At 41.3% G+C, this 23,049-nt stretch overlaps 3 protein-coding genes and 4 pseudogenes across 3 annotated transcripts; all 7 read right to left on the bottom strand.

Annotated features, from left to right (window-relative positions):
- Window positions 1–172: 172 nt before the first annotated feature.
- Window positions 173–2,563, bottom strand: LOC146302340 (protocadherin alpha-8-like). Its single transcript, XM_084698095.1, has one exon. It carries the CDS (start codon window positions 2,561–2,563, stop codon window positions 173–175), a length of 2,391 nt encoding a protein of 796 aa, XP_084554221.1.
- An 835-nt stretch (window positions 2,564–3,398) lies between these two features.
- Window positions 3,399–5,768, bottom strand: LOC146302339 (protocadherin alpha-8 pseudogene; annotated as a pseudogene).
- Window positions 5,769–7,668: 1,900 nt separating this feature from the next.
- On the bottom strand, window positions 7,669–10,196 carry LOC146302338 (protocadherin alpha-8-like). Its single transcript, XM_084679549.1, has one exon. The coding sequence runs from the start codon at window positions 10,194–10,196 to the stop codon at window positions 7,929–7,931; it is 2,268 nt and encodes a 755-aa protein (XP_084535675.1). The 3' UTR covers window positions 7,669–7,928.
- An 849-nt stretch (window positions 10,197–11,045) lies between these two features.
- LOC146302337 (protocadherin alpha-8 pseudogene) lies at window positions 11,046–13,403 on the bottom strand (annotated as a pseudogene).
- An 838-nt stretch (window positions 13,404–14,241) lies between these two features.
- LOC146302336 (protocadherin alpha-8 pseudogene) lies at window positions 14,242–16,665 on the bottom strand (annotated as a pseudogene).
- Window positions 16,666–16,928: 263 nt separating this feature from the next.
- LOC146302335 (protocadherin alpha-4-like) lies at window positions 16,929–19,710 on the bottom strand. The gene is made up of 2 exons (XM_084698046.1): window positions 17,356–19,710; window positions 16,929–16,973 (listed from the first exon to the last, which is right to left on the bottom strand). The coding sequence occupies exons 1-2, from the start codon at window positions 19,708–19,710 to the stop codon at window positions 16,929–16,931; spliced, it is 2,400 nt and encodes a 799-aa protein (XP_084554172.1).
- Window positions 19,711–20,226: 516 nt separating this feature from the next.
- LOC146302334 (protocadherin alpha-3 pseudogene) lies at window positions 20,227–22,629 on the bottom strand (annotated as a pseudogene).
- Window positions 22,630–23,049: the final 420 nt, after the last annotated feature.

Below are 23,049 nucleotides of genomic sequence, written 5' to 3'. Positions count from 1 at the left end.
AATAAACCGTAATTCTTCCGCTACTACAAAGTATAGTTCCTACATAAATCGTTGCCACGCAACAGCCAGATGGACATCTTTGCTGTCTTTTTCAATTTGAAATATTCGATGCGCAGTAATATGGAATGTTAAAGAATGTTATGAGGACAATTTCTGATCGCTGAAGAAACAGTCAAAACTCTAAATGTAGCAAGCTTACCTCTCCAGACGCACGCCTCCTGTGATCCGGGACCACCAGAGTATTCCCATTGCTGCCCGGAACAATAGTAGAACCTATACTCATTCTGGGTCCAACTAACATGTACCGTTTGTCTCCAGATCTGTACTGGATGCTGTGACACAGTGTTCCGTCATAGTTCGTGTCTTGTAAATATTTGGGGGAATAGTCGGGGGTTTTAGAACACTGCATTACAATCAACACGATGATGCTGACCAGGAAAAGAGTTGAAACTGACCCTAAAGTGATTATCAAATAGAATGTAACATTGTTCTCATCTTCATCTTTGACTGAGCTTTTAACATCAGAAGCAGCAAAAGCCTCTTTGGGCTCCACAGCGTTGACGATCACAGTAGCTGTTGCTGAGAGTGAAACGTTCCCATTGTCTTTGACCAGTACGACCAGTTTATGTTTAGCCTCGTCTGTCTCTGTGAAGGACCGAAGTGTCCTTATCTGTCCTGTGTAGCGGTCCAGAGAAAAGAGACTGTGGTCACTAACTTCCTGCAGAGAAAACAACAACCAGCCGTTATATCCTATATCTGCGTCATAGGCTCTCACTTTAGTCACCAAATGGCCTGCGTTCACATTGCGGGGAATCTCCTCCACACCTTCAGAAGAACCGTTAGTGCTGACTGGATACAAGATCATTGGAGCGTTGTCGTTCTGATCCAGCAGGAACACATTCACTGTGACATTGCTGCTTAGCGACGGAGTTCCAGAGTCTGTAGCCACAACTTGAAACTGGAATGTTTTGATTGTTTCAAAGTCAAAACTTTTTAACGCCAATATTTCTCCGTTTTCAGAGTTGACGTTCAGAAAAGAAGCTAATGTGTTATCTTCCCCACCATCTCTCAGAATGTGATAAGAAACATGTGCATTTTCATTCTCGTCCCTATCAGATGCACTAACAGTAAACAACTTTACACCTGGCTCGTTATTTTCTGTAATATAGAAAGTGTAGGGGCTCAATGAAAACACTGGACTGTTATCATTCACATCTGATACAGTGACGCTGATAGTCTTTACAGATGACAAGACTGGTTGTCCTGCGTCTTTTGCAACTATTGTTACGTCATAATGAGATTGTTTCTCCCTATCCAGAGGTGACTTGGTAACTACAGAGTACATGTTATCCTGTAAAGATGGCGTTAACGTGAAAGGGACATCTTCACTGATAGAACAGATAATTTTCCCGTTGAGACCGGAATCTAAATCATTAACACTAATTAACGCTACTGTATTTCCAGGTCTTGAATCTTCGGGCACTGTATTTGAAAATGACGTCACTTCAATTTCAGGGGCATTATCGTTGAGATCAACTACTTTTATAATAACGCTTTTCTCAACGTTTAATGGAACTGGTCCTTTATCAGATGCCTGTATATCTATTGCATAATGATCTTTCAATTCAAAGTCTATTAGTCCTTTGACAAGTATTTCACCTGTGTTGGCATCTACATCAAAAAGCCTACGTAAGTTATCATTTACATCGCTGCCAAAAGAATAAATTACCTCGCCATTTACACCATCGTCTAAATCGGTTGCATTTACTCGTAATACTGTTGTGCCAATGGGAGAATTTTCATTAAGCATGACGGAATATGAATCTTGAGTGAAAACAGGCATGTTATCATTTACGTCTAAAACCTCCACAATTATGTTGGCTGTCCCGGACCGTGCAGGTTTTCCTCCATCAATAGCTGTAAGCAGCAACCTATGGCTTCTCTTGGTTTCTTTATCTAGGGGCTTCTGTAAATGTAAAAAGGGAATTTTACCATATTCACCTCGATCTTTAACTTCCAAACGAAAATGATCATTATGGCTGAGCTTGTACTGTTGAATGGAATATATGCCACCGTCTGGGTCGCGCGCAGCTTGAAGCTGAAAGCGAGCTCCGGGTGAGGCAGATTCTGAAATCTCTAAACGTTTCTCCTTCTCAGGGAACCTGGGTGAGTGGTCGTTCACATCAAGCACCTCCACAGTAACATAGTGGATCTCCAGTGGATTTTCAAGCACGGTTTTTAGGTTTATCAAACAGACGTTGCTTTCCTTGCAAACCTCTTCTCTGTCAATTTTTTGATTCACGTGTAGCATACCATCGTTCTGATTCACTTGAAACAGGGGCTCTGTTGATCCAGAAACTATTCTAAATCCTCTCTGTTTCAAGGTGCTCAGATCTAGTCCCAAATCCTTTGCTATATTCCCCACGACAGTTCCTTCTTTCAGCTCCTCAGAAATGGAGTATCGTATTTGCGCCGAAGCCCCGCTCCACAACGAAATCAAAGCAACTATGAAGGCGACCCATTGCCGTCGCTCCCTCCGATCACAGCATCCTCTTTGTTCCATGTCAAATGATAGAAGTATGAATCGTCCATAGGCTACTATAAAATATAGTCTTGTTTGACCATGGCCACTTTATCCAGCATCATCTAAAACAGGACAAATTATTCTTATCCACAACAATGTGAAATATGATCGTGATATCCTCCAGATTCACTGACCATCTACAGACGACTACATGCTAGCGAAGGGTTGGACTGAAATGTATGACGAAAGACTTGTTCTTGAAAGCGTTATTGTTTTTATGCACTGACACCACGCGATTCCTAACCAGATTGCAGGACGCTGTTCCTTTTAACAGAATATTCCACTTACCAGAACTAACTTTCCCTTGAAAAAAAAGTTACAAATACATACACGAAATGACTTTAAATATATTGTGTTCCAGAAAAAAGGAACAAACGGTTGGCTATGTTTAATAATCTGGGTGTACTACACACATGTAAGTGTTTCCTGATAGACAATGAGCAGAAGACCACCTAAATGCGTATACAGTACTCCTGTGGGTATACAAATGGTGCTGTTTTATCTGACTTCCGAATAAAATGCTAAATTTCAATGAACACCTATATACGAAGGAGCTCAATTTCAGCACAATGGACAGCGACAATTCCATACAAACATGACCTTAACGGAGGGACAGTGATCGTAACTGAAAAACATACTTCTTGCAAGAGTTCACTACTCAAGGTGGTCAATATTTAAATTAAACAACGATATTCAAAATCATAATTAAAAACTACAATACGTGGATTGATGACATGCACGTATGGCATTTTCTTCATTTATCAAAAGCTTTATTTAAAACTAAATAACAAGAAGGCGAGTTATAGCTTGTATATCAGCTTACCTCTCCAGACGCACGCCTCCTGTGATCAGGAACCACCAGAGTATTCCCATTGCTGCCCGGGACGATAGTAGAACCTACACTCATTCTGGGTCCTACTAACATATACCGTTTGTCTCCAGATCTGTATTGGATGCTGTGGCACAGTGTCCCGTCATAGTTCGTCTCTTGTAAATACTTGGAGGAATAATCTGGTGTTTTGGAACACTGCATTACAATCAGCACGATGATGCTAACCAGAAAAAGAGTTGAAACCGACCCCAAAGTGATGATCAAATAGAATGTAACATGGTTCTCATCTTCCTCTTTGACTGAACTTTTAACATCAGAAGCTGCAAAAGCCTCTTTGGCCTCAACTGCATTGATGATCACAGTAGCTGTTGCTGACAGTGAAACGTTCCCATTGTCTTTGACCAGTATGACCAGTTTATGTTCAGCCTCGTCTGTCTCTGTGAAGGACCGAAGTGTCCTTATCTGTCCTGTGTAGCGGTCCAGAGAAAAGAGACTGTGGTCACTAACTTCCTGCAGTGAAAATAACAACCAGCCGTTATATCCTATATCTGCGTCATAGGCTCTCACCTTAGTCACCAAATGTCCTGCGTTCAAATTGCGGGGAATCTCCTCCACACCTTCAGCAGAACCGTTAGCGCTGACTGGATACAAGATCACTGGGGCGTTGTCGTTCTGATCCAGCAGGAACACATTCACTGTGACGTTGCTGCTTAGCGCCGGAGTTCCAGAGTCTATAGCCATAACTTGGAACTGGAATGTTTTGATCGTTTCAAAGTCAAAACTTTTTAACGCCAATATTTCTCCGTTTTCAGAGTTCACATTGAGAAACGATGATAATTTATTCTCTACTCCATCTCTGACTATATTATAGGAAACATGTGCGTTTTCATTTTCATCGTGATCAGAAGCACTCACACTAAATAACCTAGCTCCGGGCTCGTTATTTTCTGTGATATAGAAAGTATAGGGGCTCATAGAAAACTCTGGACCGTTATCATTCACATCTGATACAGTGACGCTGATAGTCTTTACAGACGACAAGGCTGGTTGTCCTGCGTCTTTAGCAACTATTGTCACGTCATACTGGGATTGTTTCTCCCTATCCAAAGGTGACTTGGTAACGACAGAGTACATGTTATCCTGTAAAGATGGCGTCAAAGTGAAAGGGACATCCTCACTGATGGAACAGAACACTTTCCCATTTAGGCCAGAGTCTAAATCGTTAACACTGATTAATGCTACTGTAGTTCCGGGTTTTGAATCTTCAGGAACTGCGCTTGAAAATGACGTCACTTCAATTTCAGGTGCGTTGTCATTGAGATCTACAACTTTTATTATAACGCTTTTGTCTGCAGTTAATGGAACGGTTCCCCTGTCAGATGCCTGGATATCTATTGCATATCGATCTTTCATTTCAAAGTCAAGTATCCCTTTTACAACTATTTCACCTGTATTGATGTCAACGTTGAAAAATCGACGTATGTTATCATTTACGTCACTGCTAAATGAATAAATGACCTCACCATTTACACCATCGTCTAAATCAGTTGCATTTACTCGTAATACTGTTGTGCCAATGGGAGAATTTTCATTAAGCATGACCGAATATGAATCCTGAGTGAAAACAGGCATGTTATCATTTACGTCTAAAACCTCCACAATTATGTTGGCAGTCCCAGACCGTGCAGGTTTGCCTCCATCAATAGCTGTAAGCAGCAACCTATGGCTTTTTCTGGTTTCCTTATCTAGTGGCTTCTGTAAATGCAAAAATATAATTTTGCCATCCTCACCTCGATCTTTTACTTCTAAACGAAAATGATCGCTTTGGCTCAGTTTATACTGTTGGATAGAAAACAGGCTGCCGTCTGGGTCGCGCGCAGCTTGAAGCTGAAACCTCGCTCCGGGTGAAGCTGATTCTGAAATCTCCAACCGTTTCTCTTTCTCAGGGAAGATGGGCGAGTGATCGTTCACATCAAGCACTTCCACTGCAACATAATGGATCTCCAGTGGATTTTCAAGCACGGTTTTTAGGTTAATTAAACAAATGTTGCTGTCCTTGCAGACCTCTTCTCTGTCAATTTTTAGATTGACGTACAGCATACCATCGTTCTGATTCACTCGAAACAGGGGCTCTGTTGATCCAGAAACTATTCTAAATCCTCTCTGTTTCAAGGTGCTCAGATCTAGTCCCAAATCCTTTGCTATATTCCCCACGACAGTTCCTTCTTTCAGCTCCTCAGAAATGGAGTATCGTATTTGCGCCGAAGCCCCGCTCCACAACAAAATCAAAGCAACTATGAAGGCGACCCATTGCTGTCGCTCCCTCCGATCACAGCATCCTCTTTGTTCCATGTCAAATGATAGAAATATGAATAGTCCATAGGCTACTATAACATATCGTCTGGTTTGACAATGGACACTTTATCCACCATCATCTAAAACAGGACAACTGATTCTTATGCGCAATAATGTGAAATACGATCGTGATATCCTCCAGATTCACTGATCACCTACAGTCGACTAGATGCTTGCGAAGCGTTGTACTCAAATGTATGACGAAAGATGTGTTCTTGAAAGCGTTATTGTTTTCATGCACTGACACCACGCGACTCCTCACCACATTGCAGGACGCTGTTCCTTCTAACAGAATATTCCACTTACCAGAACTAACTTTCCCTTAAAAAAAAAGTTACAAATACATACACAAAATAATGTGTCTTAGATAACACAGAGCAAACGGTTGGCTATGTTTAATAATCCTTGCTGTACTCCACAAATGTATGTTTTCTAATAGACGATAAGCAGAAAGCCACCTACTTAACATACAGTACTCATATGGGTAAACAAATGCTGCTGTTTCATCTGACTTCTGATTAAAATGCTATATTTCAATGAACACCTATAATGAGCTAAATTTCAGCACAATGGACAACGACAATTCCAGGCAAACCGTATGACCTTAACGAAGGGACAGTCACTGACACTGAAAAACAAGCTTCTTGCGACAGTTCATTGCTCATCAAGCAGGTATAGATCTATATTGTATTTAAACAACATTCAAAACCATAAGTTGAAAAAATATACAACAATATGATTATTGGTTACATGTAGATAGATGGTTTACCTACATGAGCAGATGGCATTTTTTGATTAATCAAAAGCTTTACCTAAAACAAATACAAATTATGGGATTTATAGCCTGTAGTTGTTATATCAGCTTACCTCTTCCATTGCTGCCCGGGACTAGTCATACTCTTTCTGGGTCCCACTAACATGTAGCCTATAGTTCGTCTACAGATCTGTTCTGGACGCTGTGGCAAAGTGTCCCGTCATAGTTCGCGTCTTCAGGGGCGCAAAAAGTGGGTATGCGTTATATGCGGCGCATATAGGCGCCACACCATGGTGGGCGCCAAAGCGATGGTAAAACATATAAAAAATAAATACATATTTTATAATATGTTTGGGGTATTTCCTATATATAGCTGCTGTTGTGCGTTTCTGCATTTCCTCAATGTTATAAAACATTTTAGAACCGCTCATTAGATTCTATCATTGACATCTAGAGGGAGCGGGGGCGCCGTGAGCGCTGAGCGAGCAGGTAGGCTACGAGTATTGAGTTGTCTTCTATGGAAATGATGGATAAAGCAAAAAAGCTGTCGGGGGCTAAAAATAGAAAAAATAATTAGGTAAAAGAAGATGGCATGTCCAGGGATGCGACAGCAGTTAAATAAGTGGATGGTGAAAGGCAACAGGTAGGATTTAAAGTGTGACGTCTATACTAGCTAGCCTTTGCTAACACTGGGAATGTAGCAGCAACATTTCGGTTTAAGGCTAGTTTAGAATATGCAAAACCGAGTTTGGAAAACCGAGGTCCAATAAATGACAAGAATCTGGAAAACATAACTAATGCAATAACTGTGGTTTAAAATGGAATCACGCATAGATTTGCTACCAAACTTGGTGACTTGCAAATATTCATGTTAACAGACAGTTCTCAGACTAGCTGGTGTTTGCTAACGTGAGCTAAAGAGGGGTTGCTTACAGATGAAGTCTGATAAGTTCTAATGCCAAATTGAAATAATTTAACATGTTTTGTTATAGGCTATAGGCTAATCTTGCCATTGCCAATTAAAAACGCATTTCTGTATCAAAACCCTGCATATGTGGGAAATATAACAATTAGCCTATGTCTGACAGTGGGGACCTGGTAAACAAATCAGAGCGCAAATTTAAACATCCGCAAAGCATATGCTCGAATGCCATAAATTATGATTTATTTACTGTAATGAAAATAAAGTACAAGAAAAAAGTGGGCTACAATAATGTGGTTGACGGGGGGGCAATGATGATTAGGTTAACACTTTTCACAATTTGGTTGCCAATTGTCGAGCCCTAAATATACCTATACATGCATATAGGATTATTTATAATTATGGTATGCCTACAGTGGCTCATATACTTTAAAATATACCTTTATTATTTAAAGCCCATACATGATGATGTCCGTGACACTTATCTATTTATTTGGTGTGTGTGTGTGTGGGGGGGGGGGGGGATAACCCTCTGACACTGGGTAGTTGCCCCCCTGCGTTGCACCCCGGCGTCTGGGGTTTTAGAACACTGCATTACAATCAACACAATGAGGCTGACCAGGAAAATAGTTGAAACTGACCCTAAAGTTATGATCAAATAAAATGTAACATTGTCCTCATCATCATCTTTGAATGAGCTTTTAACATAAGAAGCTGCAAAAGCCTCTTTGGGCTCCACAACGTTGACGATCACAGTAGCTGTTGCTGAGAGTGAAACGTTCCCATTGTCTTTGACCAGTATGACCAGTTTATGTTCAGCCTCGTCTGTCTCTGTGAAGGGCCGAAGTGTCCTTATCTGTCCTGTGTAGCGGTCCAGAGAAAAGAGACTGTGGTCTCTAACTTCCTGCAGTGAAAACAACAACCAGCCGTTATATCCTATATCTGCGTCATAGGCTCTCACTTTAGTCACCAAATGTCCTGCGTTCACATTGCGGGGAATCTCCTCCACACCTTCAGAAGAACCGTTAGCGCTGACTGGATACAAGATCATTGGAGCGTTGTCGTTCTGATCCAGAAGGAACACATTCACTGTGACGTTGCTGCTTAGCGACGGAGTTCCAGAGTCTGTAGCCACAACTTGGAACTGGAATGTTTTGATTGTTTCAAAGTCAAAACTTTTTAAAGCCAATATTTCTCCATTTTCTGAGTTGATGTTCAGAAAAGAAGCTAATGTGTTATCTTCCCCACCATCTCTCAGAATGTGATAAGAAACATGTGCATTTTCATCCTCATCCCTATCAGATGCACTAACAGCCACTAACTTTACACCTGGCTCGTTATTTTCTGTAATATAGAAAGTATAGGGGCTCAGTGAAAACACTGGACTGTTATCATTCACATCTGATACAATGACGGTGATAGTCTTTACAGATGACAAGACTGGTTGCCCTGCGTCTTTTGCAACTATTGTTACGTCATACTGAGATTTTTTCTCCCTATCCAGAGGTGACTTGGTAACTACAGAGTACATGTTATCCTGTAAAGATTGCGTCAACGTGAAAGGGACATCCTCATTGATGGAACAGATAATTTTCCCGTTGAGTCCAGAATCTAAATCGTTAACACTGATTAACGCTACTGTAGTTCCTAGTCGGGAATTCTCGGCAACTATGCTGGAAAACGATGTTACCTCTATCTCAGGTGCGTTGTCATTAAGATCAACTATCTTTATAATTACACTTTTATCAGCAGTAAATGGGGCCGATCCCTTGTCGGATGCCTGAATATCTATTGCATAACGATCTTTCAACTCAAAGTCTATTGGCCCTTTGACAAGTATTTCACCCGTGTTGGCATCTACATCAAAAAGCCTACGTAAGTTATCATTGACATCACTTCCAAAAGAATAAATTACCTCACCATTTACACCATCATCTAAATCGGTGGCATTTACTCGTATAATTGTAGTGCCAATGGGAGAATTTTCATCAAGCATAACCGAATAAGAATCTTGAGTGAAAACAGGTATGTTATCATTTACGTCTAAAACCTCCACTATTATGTTGGCTGTCCCAGACCGTGCAGGTTTTCCTCCATCAAAAGCGGTAAGAAGCAACTTATGGCTTCTCTTGGTTTCCTTATCTAGTGGCTTCTGTAAATGCAAAAACGGTATTTTACCATCCTCACCTCGATCTTTAACTTCTAAACGAAAATGATCGTTATGACCGAGTTTGTACTGTTGAATAGAATAAACGCCACTGTCTGGGTCGCGCGCAGCTTGAAGCTGAAAGCGCGCTCCGGGTGAAGATGATTCTGAAATCTCTAAACGTTTCTCCTTTTCAGGGAAGCTGGGTGAGTGGTCGTTCACATCAAGCACCTCCACAGTAACATAGTGGATCTCCAGTGGATTTTCAAGCACGGTTTTTAGGTTAATCAAACAGACGTTGCTTTCCTTGCAAACCTCTTCTCTGTCAATTTTTCGATTCACGTGCAGCATACCATCTTTCTGATTCACTTGAAACAGGAGCTCTGTTGATCCAGAAACTATTCTAAATCCTCTCTGTTTCAAGGTGCTCAGATCTAGTCCCAAATCTTTCGCTATATCCCCCACGACAGTTCCTTCTTTCAGCTCCTCAGAAATGGAGTATCGTATTTGCGCCGAAGCCCCGCTCCACAACGAAATCAAAGCAACTATGAAGGCGACCCATTGCCGTCGCTGCCTCCGATCACAGCATCCTCTTTGTCCCATGTCAAATGATAGAAATATGAATAGTCCATAGGCTACTATAACTTATCGTCTGGTTTGACCATGGACACTTTATCCAGCATCATCTAAAACAGGATAACTGATTCCTATCTGCAAGAATGTTAAATACGATCACGATATACTCCACATTTACCGACCATCTACAGACGACTATATGCTAGCGAAAGGTTGTACTCAAATCTATGACGAAAGACTTTTTCTTGAAAGGGTTATTGTTTTCGTGCACTGACACCACGCGACTCCTCACCACATTGCAGGACGCTGTTCCTTCTCACATAATATTCCACTGACCAGAACTAACTTTCCCCTGAAAAAAGTTACAAATACATACACCAACTGACTCAAAGTATATTATGTGTTTTAGAAAAAAAATGGGTATGTTTAATAATATTGGCTGTACTCTGTACACAAATACATATGTTTCATGATAGACAATAAACAGAAGACCACCTAAATACTTACCAATTAAATACTCCTGTAGGTAAACAAATGGTGCCGTTTCATCTGATTTCTGAATAAAATGCTAAATTTTAATGAACACCTGTTTACGAATTAGCTCAATTTCAGCACAATGGACAGCGACAATGCCACACGAAGTACCTTAACGTTGGACAGTGAAACACGCTTCTTGCAATAGTCCATAACTTATCAATCAAGTAAAGGTCTATATTGTAATTAAAAAACGAGATTCAAAATCACAATACAAAACTACAATTGTAGTTTGATGACATGTAGATAGACGTATTACCTACACGAACATATGTCATTTTCTTCATGTATCAAAAGCTTTATTTAAAACAACAAACAAAAATGCGAATTATAGCTTGTATTTCAGCTTACCTCTCCAGACGCACGCCTCTTGTGATCGGGGACCACCAGAGTATTCCCATTGCTGCCCGGGACAATAGTAGAACCTATACTCATTCTGGGTCCAACTAACATATATTGTTTATCTCCAGATCTGTACTGGATGCTGTGGCACAGTGTTCCATCATAGTTCGTGTCTTGTAAATACTTGGGGGAATAGTCTGGGGTTTTAGAACACTGCATTACAATCAACACGATGATGCTGACCAGGAAAAGAGTTGAAACTGATCCCAAAGTGATTATCAAATAGAATGTAACATTGTTCTCATCTTCCTCTTTGACTGAGCTTTTAACATCAGAAGCTGCAAAAGCCTCTTTGGGCTCTACAGCGTTGATGATCACAGTAGCTGTTGCTGAGAGTGAAACGTTTCCATTATCTTTGACCAGTATGACAAGTTTATGTTCAGCCTCGTCTGTCTCTGTAAAGGACCGAAGTGTCCTTATCTGTCCTGTGTAGCGGTCCAGAGAAAAGAGATTGTGTTCACTAGCTTCTTGTAGTGAAAACAACAACCAGCCGTTATATCCTATATCTGCGTCATAGGCTCTCACTTTAGTCACCAAATGTCCTGCGTTCACATTGCGGGGAATCTCCTCCAAACCTTCAGCAGAACCGTTAGCGCTGACTGGATACAAGATCACTGGAGCGTTGTCGTTCTGATCCAGAATGAACACATTCACTGTGACGTTGCTGCTTAGCGACGGAGTTCCAGAGTCTGTAGCCACAACTTGGAACTGGAATGTTTTGCAGGTTTCAAAGTCAAAAGTTTTAAGCCCCAATATTTCTCCGTTTTCAGAGTTCACGTTGAGAAACGATGTCATTTTACTATCCTCTTCATCTCTGACTATTTGATAGGAAATGTGTGCATTTTCATTCTCATCACGATCAGAAGCACTCACAGTAAATAGCTTGGCTCCTGGATTGTTATTTTCTGTGATATAGAAAGTATAGGGGCTGAGTGAAAAGTCTGGACGGTTATCATTCACATCTGATACAGTGAGGCTTATAGTCTTTACAGACGACAATGATGGTTGTCCTGCGTCTTTGGCGACAATTGTTACGTCATACTGACACTGTTTCTCCCTATCCAGAGGAGACTTTGTAACTACAGAGTACATGTTATTCTGTAAAGATGGTGTTAATGTGAAAGGGACATCCTCACTTATAGAACAGATAACTTTCCCATTTAGACCAGAGTCTAAATCACTAACACTGATCAATGCCACCGTAGTTCCTGGTCTGGAGTCCTCAGCCACGGCACTTGAGAAAGACGTCAATTCAATCTCAGGTGCATTGTCGTTTAGATCGACCACTTTAACTATAACGCTTTTGTCAGTTGTCAACGGAGCAGTGCCCTTATCAGATGCCTGTATATCAATTTCGTAGCTATCCTGTACCTCAAAATCAACTTGTCCTTTGACAATTATTTCACCTGTGTTTTTGTTTACATCGAAAAGTGTGCGTAATTTATCGGTCACCAAATTTCCGAATGAGTAAACCACTTCGCCATTTGAACCCTCGTCCAAATCTGTGGCGTTTACCTGTATAACTGTTGTGCCAGAAGGAGAGTTTTCATTTAGAAATATAGAATATGAATCTTTTGTGAAAATAGGCATATTATCATTAATATCTAACACATCAATAATTATTTCCGTAGTTCCCGACCTAGGAGGCTTTCCTCCATCAATGGCTGTGATTAGTAATTTATGATTCTTTTTTACCTCTCTATCTAGTGGTCTAAGAAGATTAAGGATAGGGATTTTCCCATCCCTACCTCTATCTTTAATTTCTAAACGAAAATGCTCGTTGTTGCTCAGTTTATACTGTTGTATGGAGAAAGGTCCGCCATCGGGGTCGCGCGCAGCTTGCAGCTGGTATCTTGCCCCGGGTAAAGCTGATTCTGAAATCTCTAATCTTAATTTTATCTCAGGAAAACTGGGAGAGTGGTCATTTTCGTCTGTGACCTCAACGGCAACATAATGAATTTCGAGTGGGTTTTCTAGCACTGTTTTTAGGTTAATCAAACAAACGCTGGTGTGCTCGCATACCTCCTCCCTGTCTATTTTTCGGTTCACGTACAATATGCCGTCATTTTGATTGACCTGAAACAGAGTCTCAGTTGAGCCTGCTACGATTCTAAAACCTCTCTGTTTCAGGGTGCTCATATCTAGTCCCAAATCCTTCGCTATATTCCCAACTACAGTTCCTTCATTCAGCTCTTCAGAAATGGAGTACCTTATTTGCGCTGAAGCGCCGCTCCACAAGATAACCAAAGCAACCACAAAGGCGTTCCATCGCCGTCCCCTGCATCCTCTTTGTTCCATATTTGTTTCTAAAACGATTAATAATCCAAAATGGTATATGCAAATAAAGGATGTATGACACGGGACATAATATCCATTACCACTTCCAAAAAATGATAAAGACGTTATCCGCAGAAACACCTAAAGCATGTTCTTTTAGGTGTATGGTACAAGCCCATAATGATCGTATGCTGCAGAAATCATTCGGGCAAAGAGGTGGACTCTAAATATGACAAAACGCTTTTCTCTGATGTGTTATTCTGTTTTCAGTGACACCGTGCGATTCTATCTAACATTGCAGGATGATATTCCTTTGAATTAAAAGTGGTTGGCTGACTGAAATAATTTACACACTGATCAAAAGTTGTGAAAACGAACAGATGAAAGCATACAGTATTATGACAAAGTGAACATATTTGGATGAATGATCAACAAAGCGTATTTGCTTTAAGGAAAACAAATAGCCTACATGTAAATACTGACATTGGCCGCGTTTCCCAGTTCTTAGAACGCTCCTAAGAAGCTCTTAGCGTTAAGAGCTTCTTAACGAATCTGGGATACGTGGCCATTGCAGATTCCTGTATGAAGTCTTGTGGCAGTTGTTAAATAGCTTAGCACACCCATCAGCAATATTGCTACACTACAAAATAACACTACGGTAGCACATGGAGACAACATTAACTCCAGTTTGCCATATCTGAAACCTCTTGCATTAAAGCACGACGGATATCAACAAAATATTGAGTCAACAACTTAAGAGGTTCGCTTTCAGATGAAAACGTACTTAATCAAAACACTTCGTTTTAAAGTAGCTGAACAAAGGGCTGAATGGAATTTCAAGCATTTGGAAATATTGTGGTCAGCTTACCTCTCCAGACGCACGCCTCATGTGATCGGGGACCACCAGAGTATTCCCATTGCTGCCCGGGACTATAGTAGAACCTATACTCATTCTTGGTCCAACTAACATGTACCGTTTGTCTCCGGATCTGTACTGGATGCTGTGGCACAGTGTCCCGTCATAGTTTGTGTCTTGTAAGTACTTGGGGGAATAGTCTGGGGTTTTAGAACACTGCATTACAATCAACACAATGATGCTGAACAGGAAAAGAGTTGAAACTGACCCTAAAGTGATTATCAAATAGAATGTAACATTGTTCTCATCTTCCTCTTTGACCGAGCTTTTAACATCAGAAGCAGCAAAAGCCTCTTTGGGCTCCACAGCGTTGATGATCACGGTAGCTGTTGCTGAGAGTGAAACGTTCCCATTGTCTTTGACCAGGATGACCAGTTTATGTTCAGCCCCGTCTGTTTCTGTGAAGGACCGAAGTGTCCTTATCTGTCCTGTGTAGCGGTCCAGAGAAAAGAGACTGTGGTCACTAACTTCCTGCAGTGTAAACAACAACCAGCCGTTATATCCTATGTCTGCGTCATAGGCTCTCACTTTAGTCACCAAATGACCTGCGTTCACATTACGGGCAATCTCCTCCACACCTTCAGCAGAACCGTTTGCGTTGACTGGATACAATATCACTGGAGCGTTGTCGTTCTGATCCAGAAGGAACACATTAACTGTGACATTGCTGCTTAGCGACGGAGTTCCAGAGTCTGTAGCCATAACTTGGAACTTAAATATTTTGATTGTTTCAAAGTCAAAACTTTTTAACGCCAATATTTCTCCGTTTTCAGAGTTCACGTTGAGAAACGATGATAATTTATCCTCCACTCCATCTCTGACTATTTTATAGGAAATCTGTGCGTTTTCATTCTCATCGTGATCAGAAGCACTCACGCTAAATACCCTAGCTCCGGGCTTGTTATTTTCAGTCATATAGAAAGTATAGGGGCTCATAGAAAACTCTGGACTGTTATCATTCACATCTGACACAGTAACAGTGATAGCTTTTACTGACGACAAGACTGGTTGTCCTGCGTCTTTTGCAACTATTGTTACGTCATACTGGGATTGTTTCTCCCGATCCAGAGGGGACTTGGTAACTACAGAATACATGTTATTCTGTAAAGATGGCACTAACGTGAATGGGACATTCTCACTGATAGAACAGATGACTTTCCCATTGAGACCAGAGTCTAAATCACTAACGCTAATCAATGCCACTGTCGTTCCGGTTCTAGAATCCTCAGGAATAGCACTAGAAAAGGACGTTACTTCTATCTCAGGGGCATTGTCGTTGATATCAACTATGTTCACCAGTACGCTTTTGTCTGTTTTGAAAGGAGCTGTCCCTTTATCAGATGCTTGTATGTCAATTTCGTAGCTATCCTCAGCTTCAAAGTCTATCCACCCCCTGACAATTATTTCACCCGTATCACTGTCTACATCAAATAACTCGCGAAGCTTACTTTTTACATTGTTACCGAAAGAGTAAACAATATCACCATTTGAACTTTCATCTAAGTCGGTTGCGATTACCTGTATGACCGTTGTGCCAATAGGAGAGTTTTCATTCAGCATTACAGAGTATGCGTCCTTTGAGAAAATGGGCATGTTATCATTAACATCTAATACGTCGATAAGTATCCCCACCGTACCAGATTTAGGAGGTTTTCCCCCATCAACTGCTGTTAGCATTAATCTATGGCTTCTCTTAGCTTCTCTGTCCAACGGTCTCTCTAAATTTAATATAGGTATTTTGCCATCTTTTCCACGCTCTTTTACTTCTAAACGGATGTGATCATTTTGGCTCAATCTATACTGTTGGACCGAAAACAGACCTACATCAGGATCATGTGCAGCTTGAAGCTGAAAGCGCGCACCTGGCATCGCTGACTCAAATATCTCTAAACGTATTTCTTTCTCGGGAAAACTGGGAGCATGATCGTTCACGTCTAGTACCTCTACTGTCACGTAATGGATTTCCAGTGGGTTCTCTAGCACTGTTTTTAAATTGATCAAGCAAACGCTGCTCCTCTCGCACACCTCCTCCCTGTCTATTTTTTGCTTCACATACAAAATGCCGTCTTCCTGATTTACCTTAAATAGAGGACCGGGCAAACTAGACACGATTCTAAAACCTCTCTGCTTCAAGGTGCTCGGATCTAGTCCCAAATCCTTTGCGACATTCCCCACGACAGTTCCTTCCTTCAACTCCTCAGAGATGGTGTACCTTGTCTGCGCAGAAACCCCGCACCACAGCAGAGCCAAAGCAACCATGAAAGCGACCCACTGCTGTCGCTCCCTCCGTTCTCCGTATCCCCTTTGTTCCATGGTTGAAGTATAAAGAGAAAAAATCCACAAAACGTCCACTACAACTCACGTGTTAACAACCTTTGTTTTTCCATCACTACAGGATTTACATATAAAAAGGATCCAAGATATATAGCCTGTTTAATGGATTTCCACCGGTCCGGCGAAGACCCTAACTGTCCTTTTCAACAGAGCATAACCACCAATAAAAGGGGCGGGCACTAAAGAATGATGACGAGGGCTCTCTAATAGTTTTTGAAGTTAAGTACTGACACCTTGTGATTTTAGTTCACATTACACTACAGTCTTGTGTTCTTTCTTGGTGAAAGTATTGCCTCCTATATAACTTGGACAATGATGCCAAACTGTCTACGGCATATTGCCTACAAAGGACGGATCACATTTTTTGAAGTTAAACCAGTTTTATGGCAGGAATATGCCTAATCGTGTAATAGAGACACAATGTACAGAATATATGTAAGTAATATGGAGCACACAAAGAACAAATGGAAACCCATATTGTGAGACCAGATGTTCAAGTAGACTACATTGCCGTATATTGATCAGTATCAGAGAGATGGACAGCGACATTGTGTTTATGCCCAAAACACGCTAAGCGTAAGAAAAACACCAATTTGAAAGTACATTATAGTATGTAATATTTCTAATCATCAGAATCTAATCACGGAACACAAAACACATTTTCAAATAAATGAACATGCCGATATCTAGTTTCATAGAACGTTAAAACAAAAAAAAACGTACCTCTCCAGACGCACGCCTCCTGTGATCGGGGACCACCAGAGTATTCCCATTGCTTCCCGGAACTATAGTAGAACCTATACTCATTCTGGGTCCAACTAACATGTACCGTTTGTCTCCGGATCTGTACTGGATGCTGTGGCACAGTGTCCCGTCATAGTTTGTGTCTTGTAAATACTTGGGGCAATAGTCTGGGGTTTTAGAACACTGCATTACTATCAACACGATGATGCTGACCAGGAAAAGAGTTGAAACTGACCCTAAAGTGATGATCAAGTAGAATGTAACATTGTTCTCATCTTCCTCTTTGACTGAGCTTTTAACATCAGAAGCAGCAAAAGCCTCTTTGGGCTCCACAGCGTTGATGATCACGGTAGCTGTTGCTGAGAGTGAAACGTTCCCATTATCTTTGACCAGTATGACCAGTTTATGTTCAGCCTCGTCTGTCTCTGTGAAGGACCGAAGTGTCCTTATCTGTCCTGTGTAGCGGTCCAGAGAAAAGAGATTGTGGTCACTAACTTCCTGCATTGAAAACAACAACCAGCCGTTATATCCTACATCTGCGTCATAGGCTCTCACTTTAGTCACCAAATGTCCTGCGTTCACATTGCGGGAAATCTCCTCCACACCTTCAGTAGAACCGTTAGCGCTGACTGGATACATGATCACTGGAGCGTTGTCGTTCTGATCCAGAATGAAAACAGTCACTGTGACGTTACTGGTTAATGATGGAGTTCCAGAGTCTGTAGCCCCAACTTGGAACTGGAATGTTTTGGTTGTTTCAAAGTCAAATATCTTAAGTGCATAAATATGTCCATTGTCGGCATTGATATTTAGATAGGACACAATAGGGGCATCAACATGTTCACTTTTACAAATATGGTAAGAGATACGTGCGTTATCATCCTGGTCCTTGTCTGATGCTGTCAATGAGAAAACTGCCGAACCTGGAGCATTGTTTTCCATGACATAAAAAACATATGGACTCTCTGAAAATACAGGACTGTTGTCGTTAACGTCTGATATATGAACCGTTATATATGTATGAGAGGACAGTGCCGGTTCGCCTTTATCCGTAGCAGTTAATTCAACTATATACGTGGGCTCTGTCTCCCTGTCCAATCGAGTTTTTGTGATCAAAGAATACACATTTTTCTGGAATGATGGTTTTAGTTCGAAGGGGACGCTGTCTGATAGTGTGCAGATCACTAGGCCATTTTCTGCGGAGTCCAAGTCTGATACACTAATGAGAGCTACCGCTGTCCCAGGGCGAGTGTCCTCGGGAACTTGGCTGGACAGTGACGTCACGTCCATCTCCGGAACGTTATCATTTACATCATTGACATTGATAACTACGCTGCAGTGACCAGTTAAGCTGACATGACCTTTATCGGAGGCTTGCACGTCCATCTCGTAAATGTTCTGCTCTTCAAAGTCTAATAATCCTTTTACTTTGATATCTCCTGTTACTCCATCTATTTCGAATAAATCAAATGCTTTGTTTTTTAGGCTCATGTCAAATGTGTATACAACCTGGCCGTTTGCCCCATCATCTAAATCAGTTGCGTGCAACCGTATAACAGAGGTGCCTTTGGGGGTATTTTCATCTAACGTTACTGTGTACACCTGCTGATCGAACACGGGTACGTTATCATTGATATCAATGACAGTAATTGTTATATTAACAAAGCCAGATCTTGCGGGCTTACCCCCATCGTGTGCAGTCAACACCAAGTCAATTTCAGGTTTTTGCTCTCTATCCAAGGGTTTTTTTAATAATAAAAAAGGAATTTTCTTATCGCCTCGAGTTTTAACTTCTAATTCAAAGTGGTCATTTTGACTGAGAGTGTACTTACGGAGACTGTTCACTCCAACATCTGTATCGCGTGCAGCGTCAAGAGGAACACGTGTTCCCTGTAACATAAGACTCTCTGATATTTCTAGACGTTTAGTCGTTTCTGGGAAAACAGGACTATGGTCGTTGATGTCTGTGATTTCTACCTCAACATAATGTATCTCAAGTGGATTTTCTGCGACCGTTTTCAGGTTTATTAAACACACACTGCTTTTATCACAAAGCTCCTCCCTGTCGATGTTTCTGTTCACATACAGCTCACCATTGTCTTGGTTTATCCGTAAAATACCTTCATTAGAACCTGACACAATGCGAAACTTTCGCTCTGCCAGTTTATCCAACGCAAATCCCAAATCCTTTGCAACGTATCCGACGTGAGTGCCTTGTATAGATTCCTCGGGAACAGAATAGCGTATCTGACAATACGCCGCACCACAGAAGACCAACAAAAGCCAAGAACGTAGATTTCCAAGACAAAGCGCTGTTCTCTTTCTGTCAAACATTTTAACAAAAAGGCTACGCCTATATTGCTGTCACCACAGTCGACTGCTTCCAAGCGCGATAAAAAGGGTATTCCAAAAGCGTAGCCCAACAAGCATCCATTAAGATCGTAGATTTTTTCTCTGTGACTTTCAGTGTCCACCCCATGAATCTCAGTAGGCACCAAGAATGGCCACGTAAATGGGGATGGATTAAGCTATGCAAGATAAAATATCACGCTGTAGAGCAGCGACACCGTGAGCCCTAAACAAGACCTAACCCCAGTTGATCCAGCCATAGTGGCCTTTACTTCTGGCAAATTTAGGCATTAACAACGATCTTGTCTGAATGCAAAATCTAAGTAGGCCCTCCTACGTGTTAAATGAAACACCAAACATGCATTCAAGAACCAGCTACTTCACGCCACACTACTTTTAAAACGTCATGCAATGTTCCTCTAACCCAAAACAACCATTTAAAAAAATTCAAAACATGATAAGATGAAGTGTCATAGGACATTTGAAGAGGAAATTCAGATTTTAATCCACGTAACGGTAAAATGTTAAGAAAGCAACGCTTACCTCTCCAGACGCACGCCTCCTGTGATCGGGGACCACCAGAGTATTCCCATTGCTGCCCGGAACTATAGTAGAACCTATACTCATTCTGGGTCCGACTAACATGTACCGTTTGTCTCCAGATCTGTACTGGATGCTGTGGCAAAGTGTCCCGTCATAGTTCGTGTCTTGTAAATACTTGGATGAATAATCTGGGGTTTTAGTACACTGCATTACAATCAACACGATGAGGCTGACCAGGAAAAGAGTTGAAACTGACCCTAAAGTGATGATCAAATAGAATGTAACATTGTTCTCATCTTCATCTTTGACTGAGCTTTTAACATCAGAAGCAGCAAAAGCCTCTTTGGGCTCCACAGCGTTGATGATCACAGTAGCTGTTGCTGAAAATGAAACGTTTCCATTATCTTTGACCAGTATGACCAGTTTATGTTCAGCCTCGTCTGTCTCTGTGAAGGACCGAAGTGTCCTTATCTGTCCTGTGTAGCGGTCCAGAGAAAAGAGACTGTGGTCACTAACTTCCAGCAGTGAAAACAACAACCAGCCGTTATATCCTATATCTGCGTCATAGGCTCTCACCTTAGTCACCAAATGTCCTGCGTTCACATTACGGGGAATCTCCTCCACACCTTCAGCAGAACTGTTAGCGGTGACTGGATACAAGATGACTGGAGCGTTGTCGTTCTGATCCAGCAGGAACACATTCACTGTGACGTTGCTGCTTAGTGACGGAGTTCCAGAGTCTGTGGCCAGAACTTGGAACTGGAATGTTTTGATCGTTTCAAAGTCAAAACTTTTTAGTGCCAATATTTCTCCGTTTTCAGAGTTGACATTGAGAAACGATGCAAATGTATTCTCCACTCCATCTCTGACTATTTGATAAGAAACATGTGCGTTTTCATTCTCATCTCTATCAGATGCACTGACAGAAAACAACTTTACACCTGCCTCGTTATTTTCTGTGATATAGAAAGTATAGGGGCTGAGTGAAAACTCTGGACGGTTATCATTCACATCCGATACCGTGACGCTGATAGTCTTTACAGATGACAAGACTGGTTGCCCTGCGTCTTTAGCAACTATTGTTACGTCATACTGAGATTGTTTCTCCCTATCCAGAGGTGACTTGGTAACTACTGAGTACATGTTATCCTGTAAAGATGGCGTTAACGTGAAAGGGACATCCTCACTGATGGAACAGATCATTTTCCCATTGAGACCAGAATCCAAATCATTGACACTAATTAAAGCTACTGTAGTTCCTGGCCTGGAATCCTCTGGGATTGCTCGGGAAAATGATGTCACCTCAATCTCAGGCGCGTTATCGTTTAAGTCAACAATTTTTATAATAATACTTTTGTCTGTTGTCATAGGAGCAGTCCCTTTGTCTGATGCCTGTATATCGATATCATATTTCCTAATATCTTCGAAATCTATCAGTCCTGTTACAATTATCTCACCCGTTTTCGAATTTAGATAAAAACTTTCACGCACCTTTATGTCTACGTCAGATCCAAAAGAATAGATTACTTCACTGTTAGACCCCTCGTCCAAGTCCGTGGCATTTACCTGCATGACTGTCGTTCCTATTGGAGCGTTTTCATTCAGTAAAACTGAGTAAACATCTTTTATGAAAATGGGTGGGTTGTCGTTTATATCTAATACTTCTACAGAAATTCGCATCTCACCCGACAAGGGTGGTTTACCTCCATCAATGGCTGTAAGAAGTAATTCGTGGATTTTAGTGGCCTCTCTATCCAGAGGTTTCTGTAAAATTAGAATTGGTGTTTTACGATCCTCACCTCGATCTTTAACCTCCAGACGAAAATAATCGTTGTGACTGAGTTTGTACTGTTTAACCGAATACATTCCAACATCTAAGTCACGGGCAGCTTGAAGCTGGAACCGCGCACCTGGTAAGGTTGATTCATAAATCTCTAAACGTTTCTCTTTCTCTGGGAAGCTTGGCGTGTGATCGTTCAGATCAAGCACCTCCACCGCAACGTAATGGATTTCCAGTGGGTTTTCTAGCACAGTTTTCAGGTTGATTAAGCAGTCGCTGCTCCGTTCACACACATCATCTCTGTCTACTATACGTTTCACATACAATTTTCCGTCGTTCTGATTCACCTGGAAAAGGGGCTCGGTCGAGCCAGCTACGATTCGAAACCCTCTCTGTTTCAAGGTGCTTAGATCTAGTCCCAAATCTTTCGCTATATTCCCCACGACAGTTCCTTCCTTCAGCTCCTCAGAAATTGAGTATCTTATCTGAGCCGAAGATTCACTCCACAACAGAACCAAAGCAACCATAAATGCGACCCATTGCCGTCGTCCCTTCTGTTCTCCTCGTCCTCTTTGTTCCATGATTTGAAGGTAGACAAAATCCGGAAAACGTTCACGACAGCTAATTTTCAAACATCCATTCATGCATTCTGCTCGCAACGATAAGGTTAGTATTATGTCTGATGGTTACGATTCATAGCAAGCATTTATGTTCTTCCACCGGTAACAGGAACACACAACTGCCCTCTTCTAGAGATTGACTCCGATCCCAAAAAAGGGGGCTGTCTCTCGAGAATGATGAAGACATGTGCAGCGTTTTAACGGTATAGCACTGACACCGTGTGATTCTAGGAAAAACTGCATTATTCTAATGTTCATTTTGGTATATCTCCCTACAAACTAAAAAAAATGCAATAAGAAGTAACAAAACCAATTGACATCAAGGGCGTCAAAAATGATATATACTCGAAGTGGCAGACATACTTTACTAATCATTACAAC

The sequence above is a fragment of the Hypomesus nipponensis genome, chromosome 1 (assembly GCF_054491055.1).
Source record: "Hypomesus nipponensis isolate SF chromosome 1, ASM5449105v1, whole genome shotgun sequence".
Lineage (NCBI taxonomy): Eukaryota > Metazoa > Chordata > Actinopteri > Osmeriformes > Osmeridae > Hypomesus > Hypomesus nipponensis.
The sequence above is the reverse complement of the archived record's forward strand: the minus strand, read 5'-3'. Positions and strand labels throughout refer to the sequence as shown.

Coding starts and splice junctions, on each gene's coding strand:
- LOC146302340 (XM_084698095.1), bottom strand. CDS start 2,563: ATGGAACAAAGAGGATGCTGTGATCGGAGGGAGCGACGGCAATGGGTC.
- LOC146302338 (XM_084679549.1), bottom strand. CDS start 10,196: ATGGGACAAAGAGGATGCTGTGATCGGAGGCAGCGACGGCAATGGGTC.
- LOC146302335 (XM_084698046.1), bottom strand. CDS start 19,710: ATGTTTGACAGAAAGAGAACAGCGCTTTGTCTTGGAAATCTACGTTCT. Junction 16,974..17,355: donor GGAGGCGTGCGTCTGGAGAG/GTACGTTTTTTT, acceptor CGTCCTTTGTAG/GCAATATGCCGTAGACAGTT.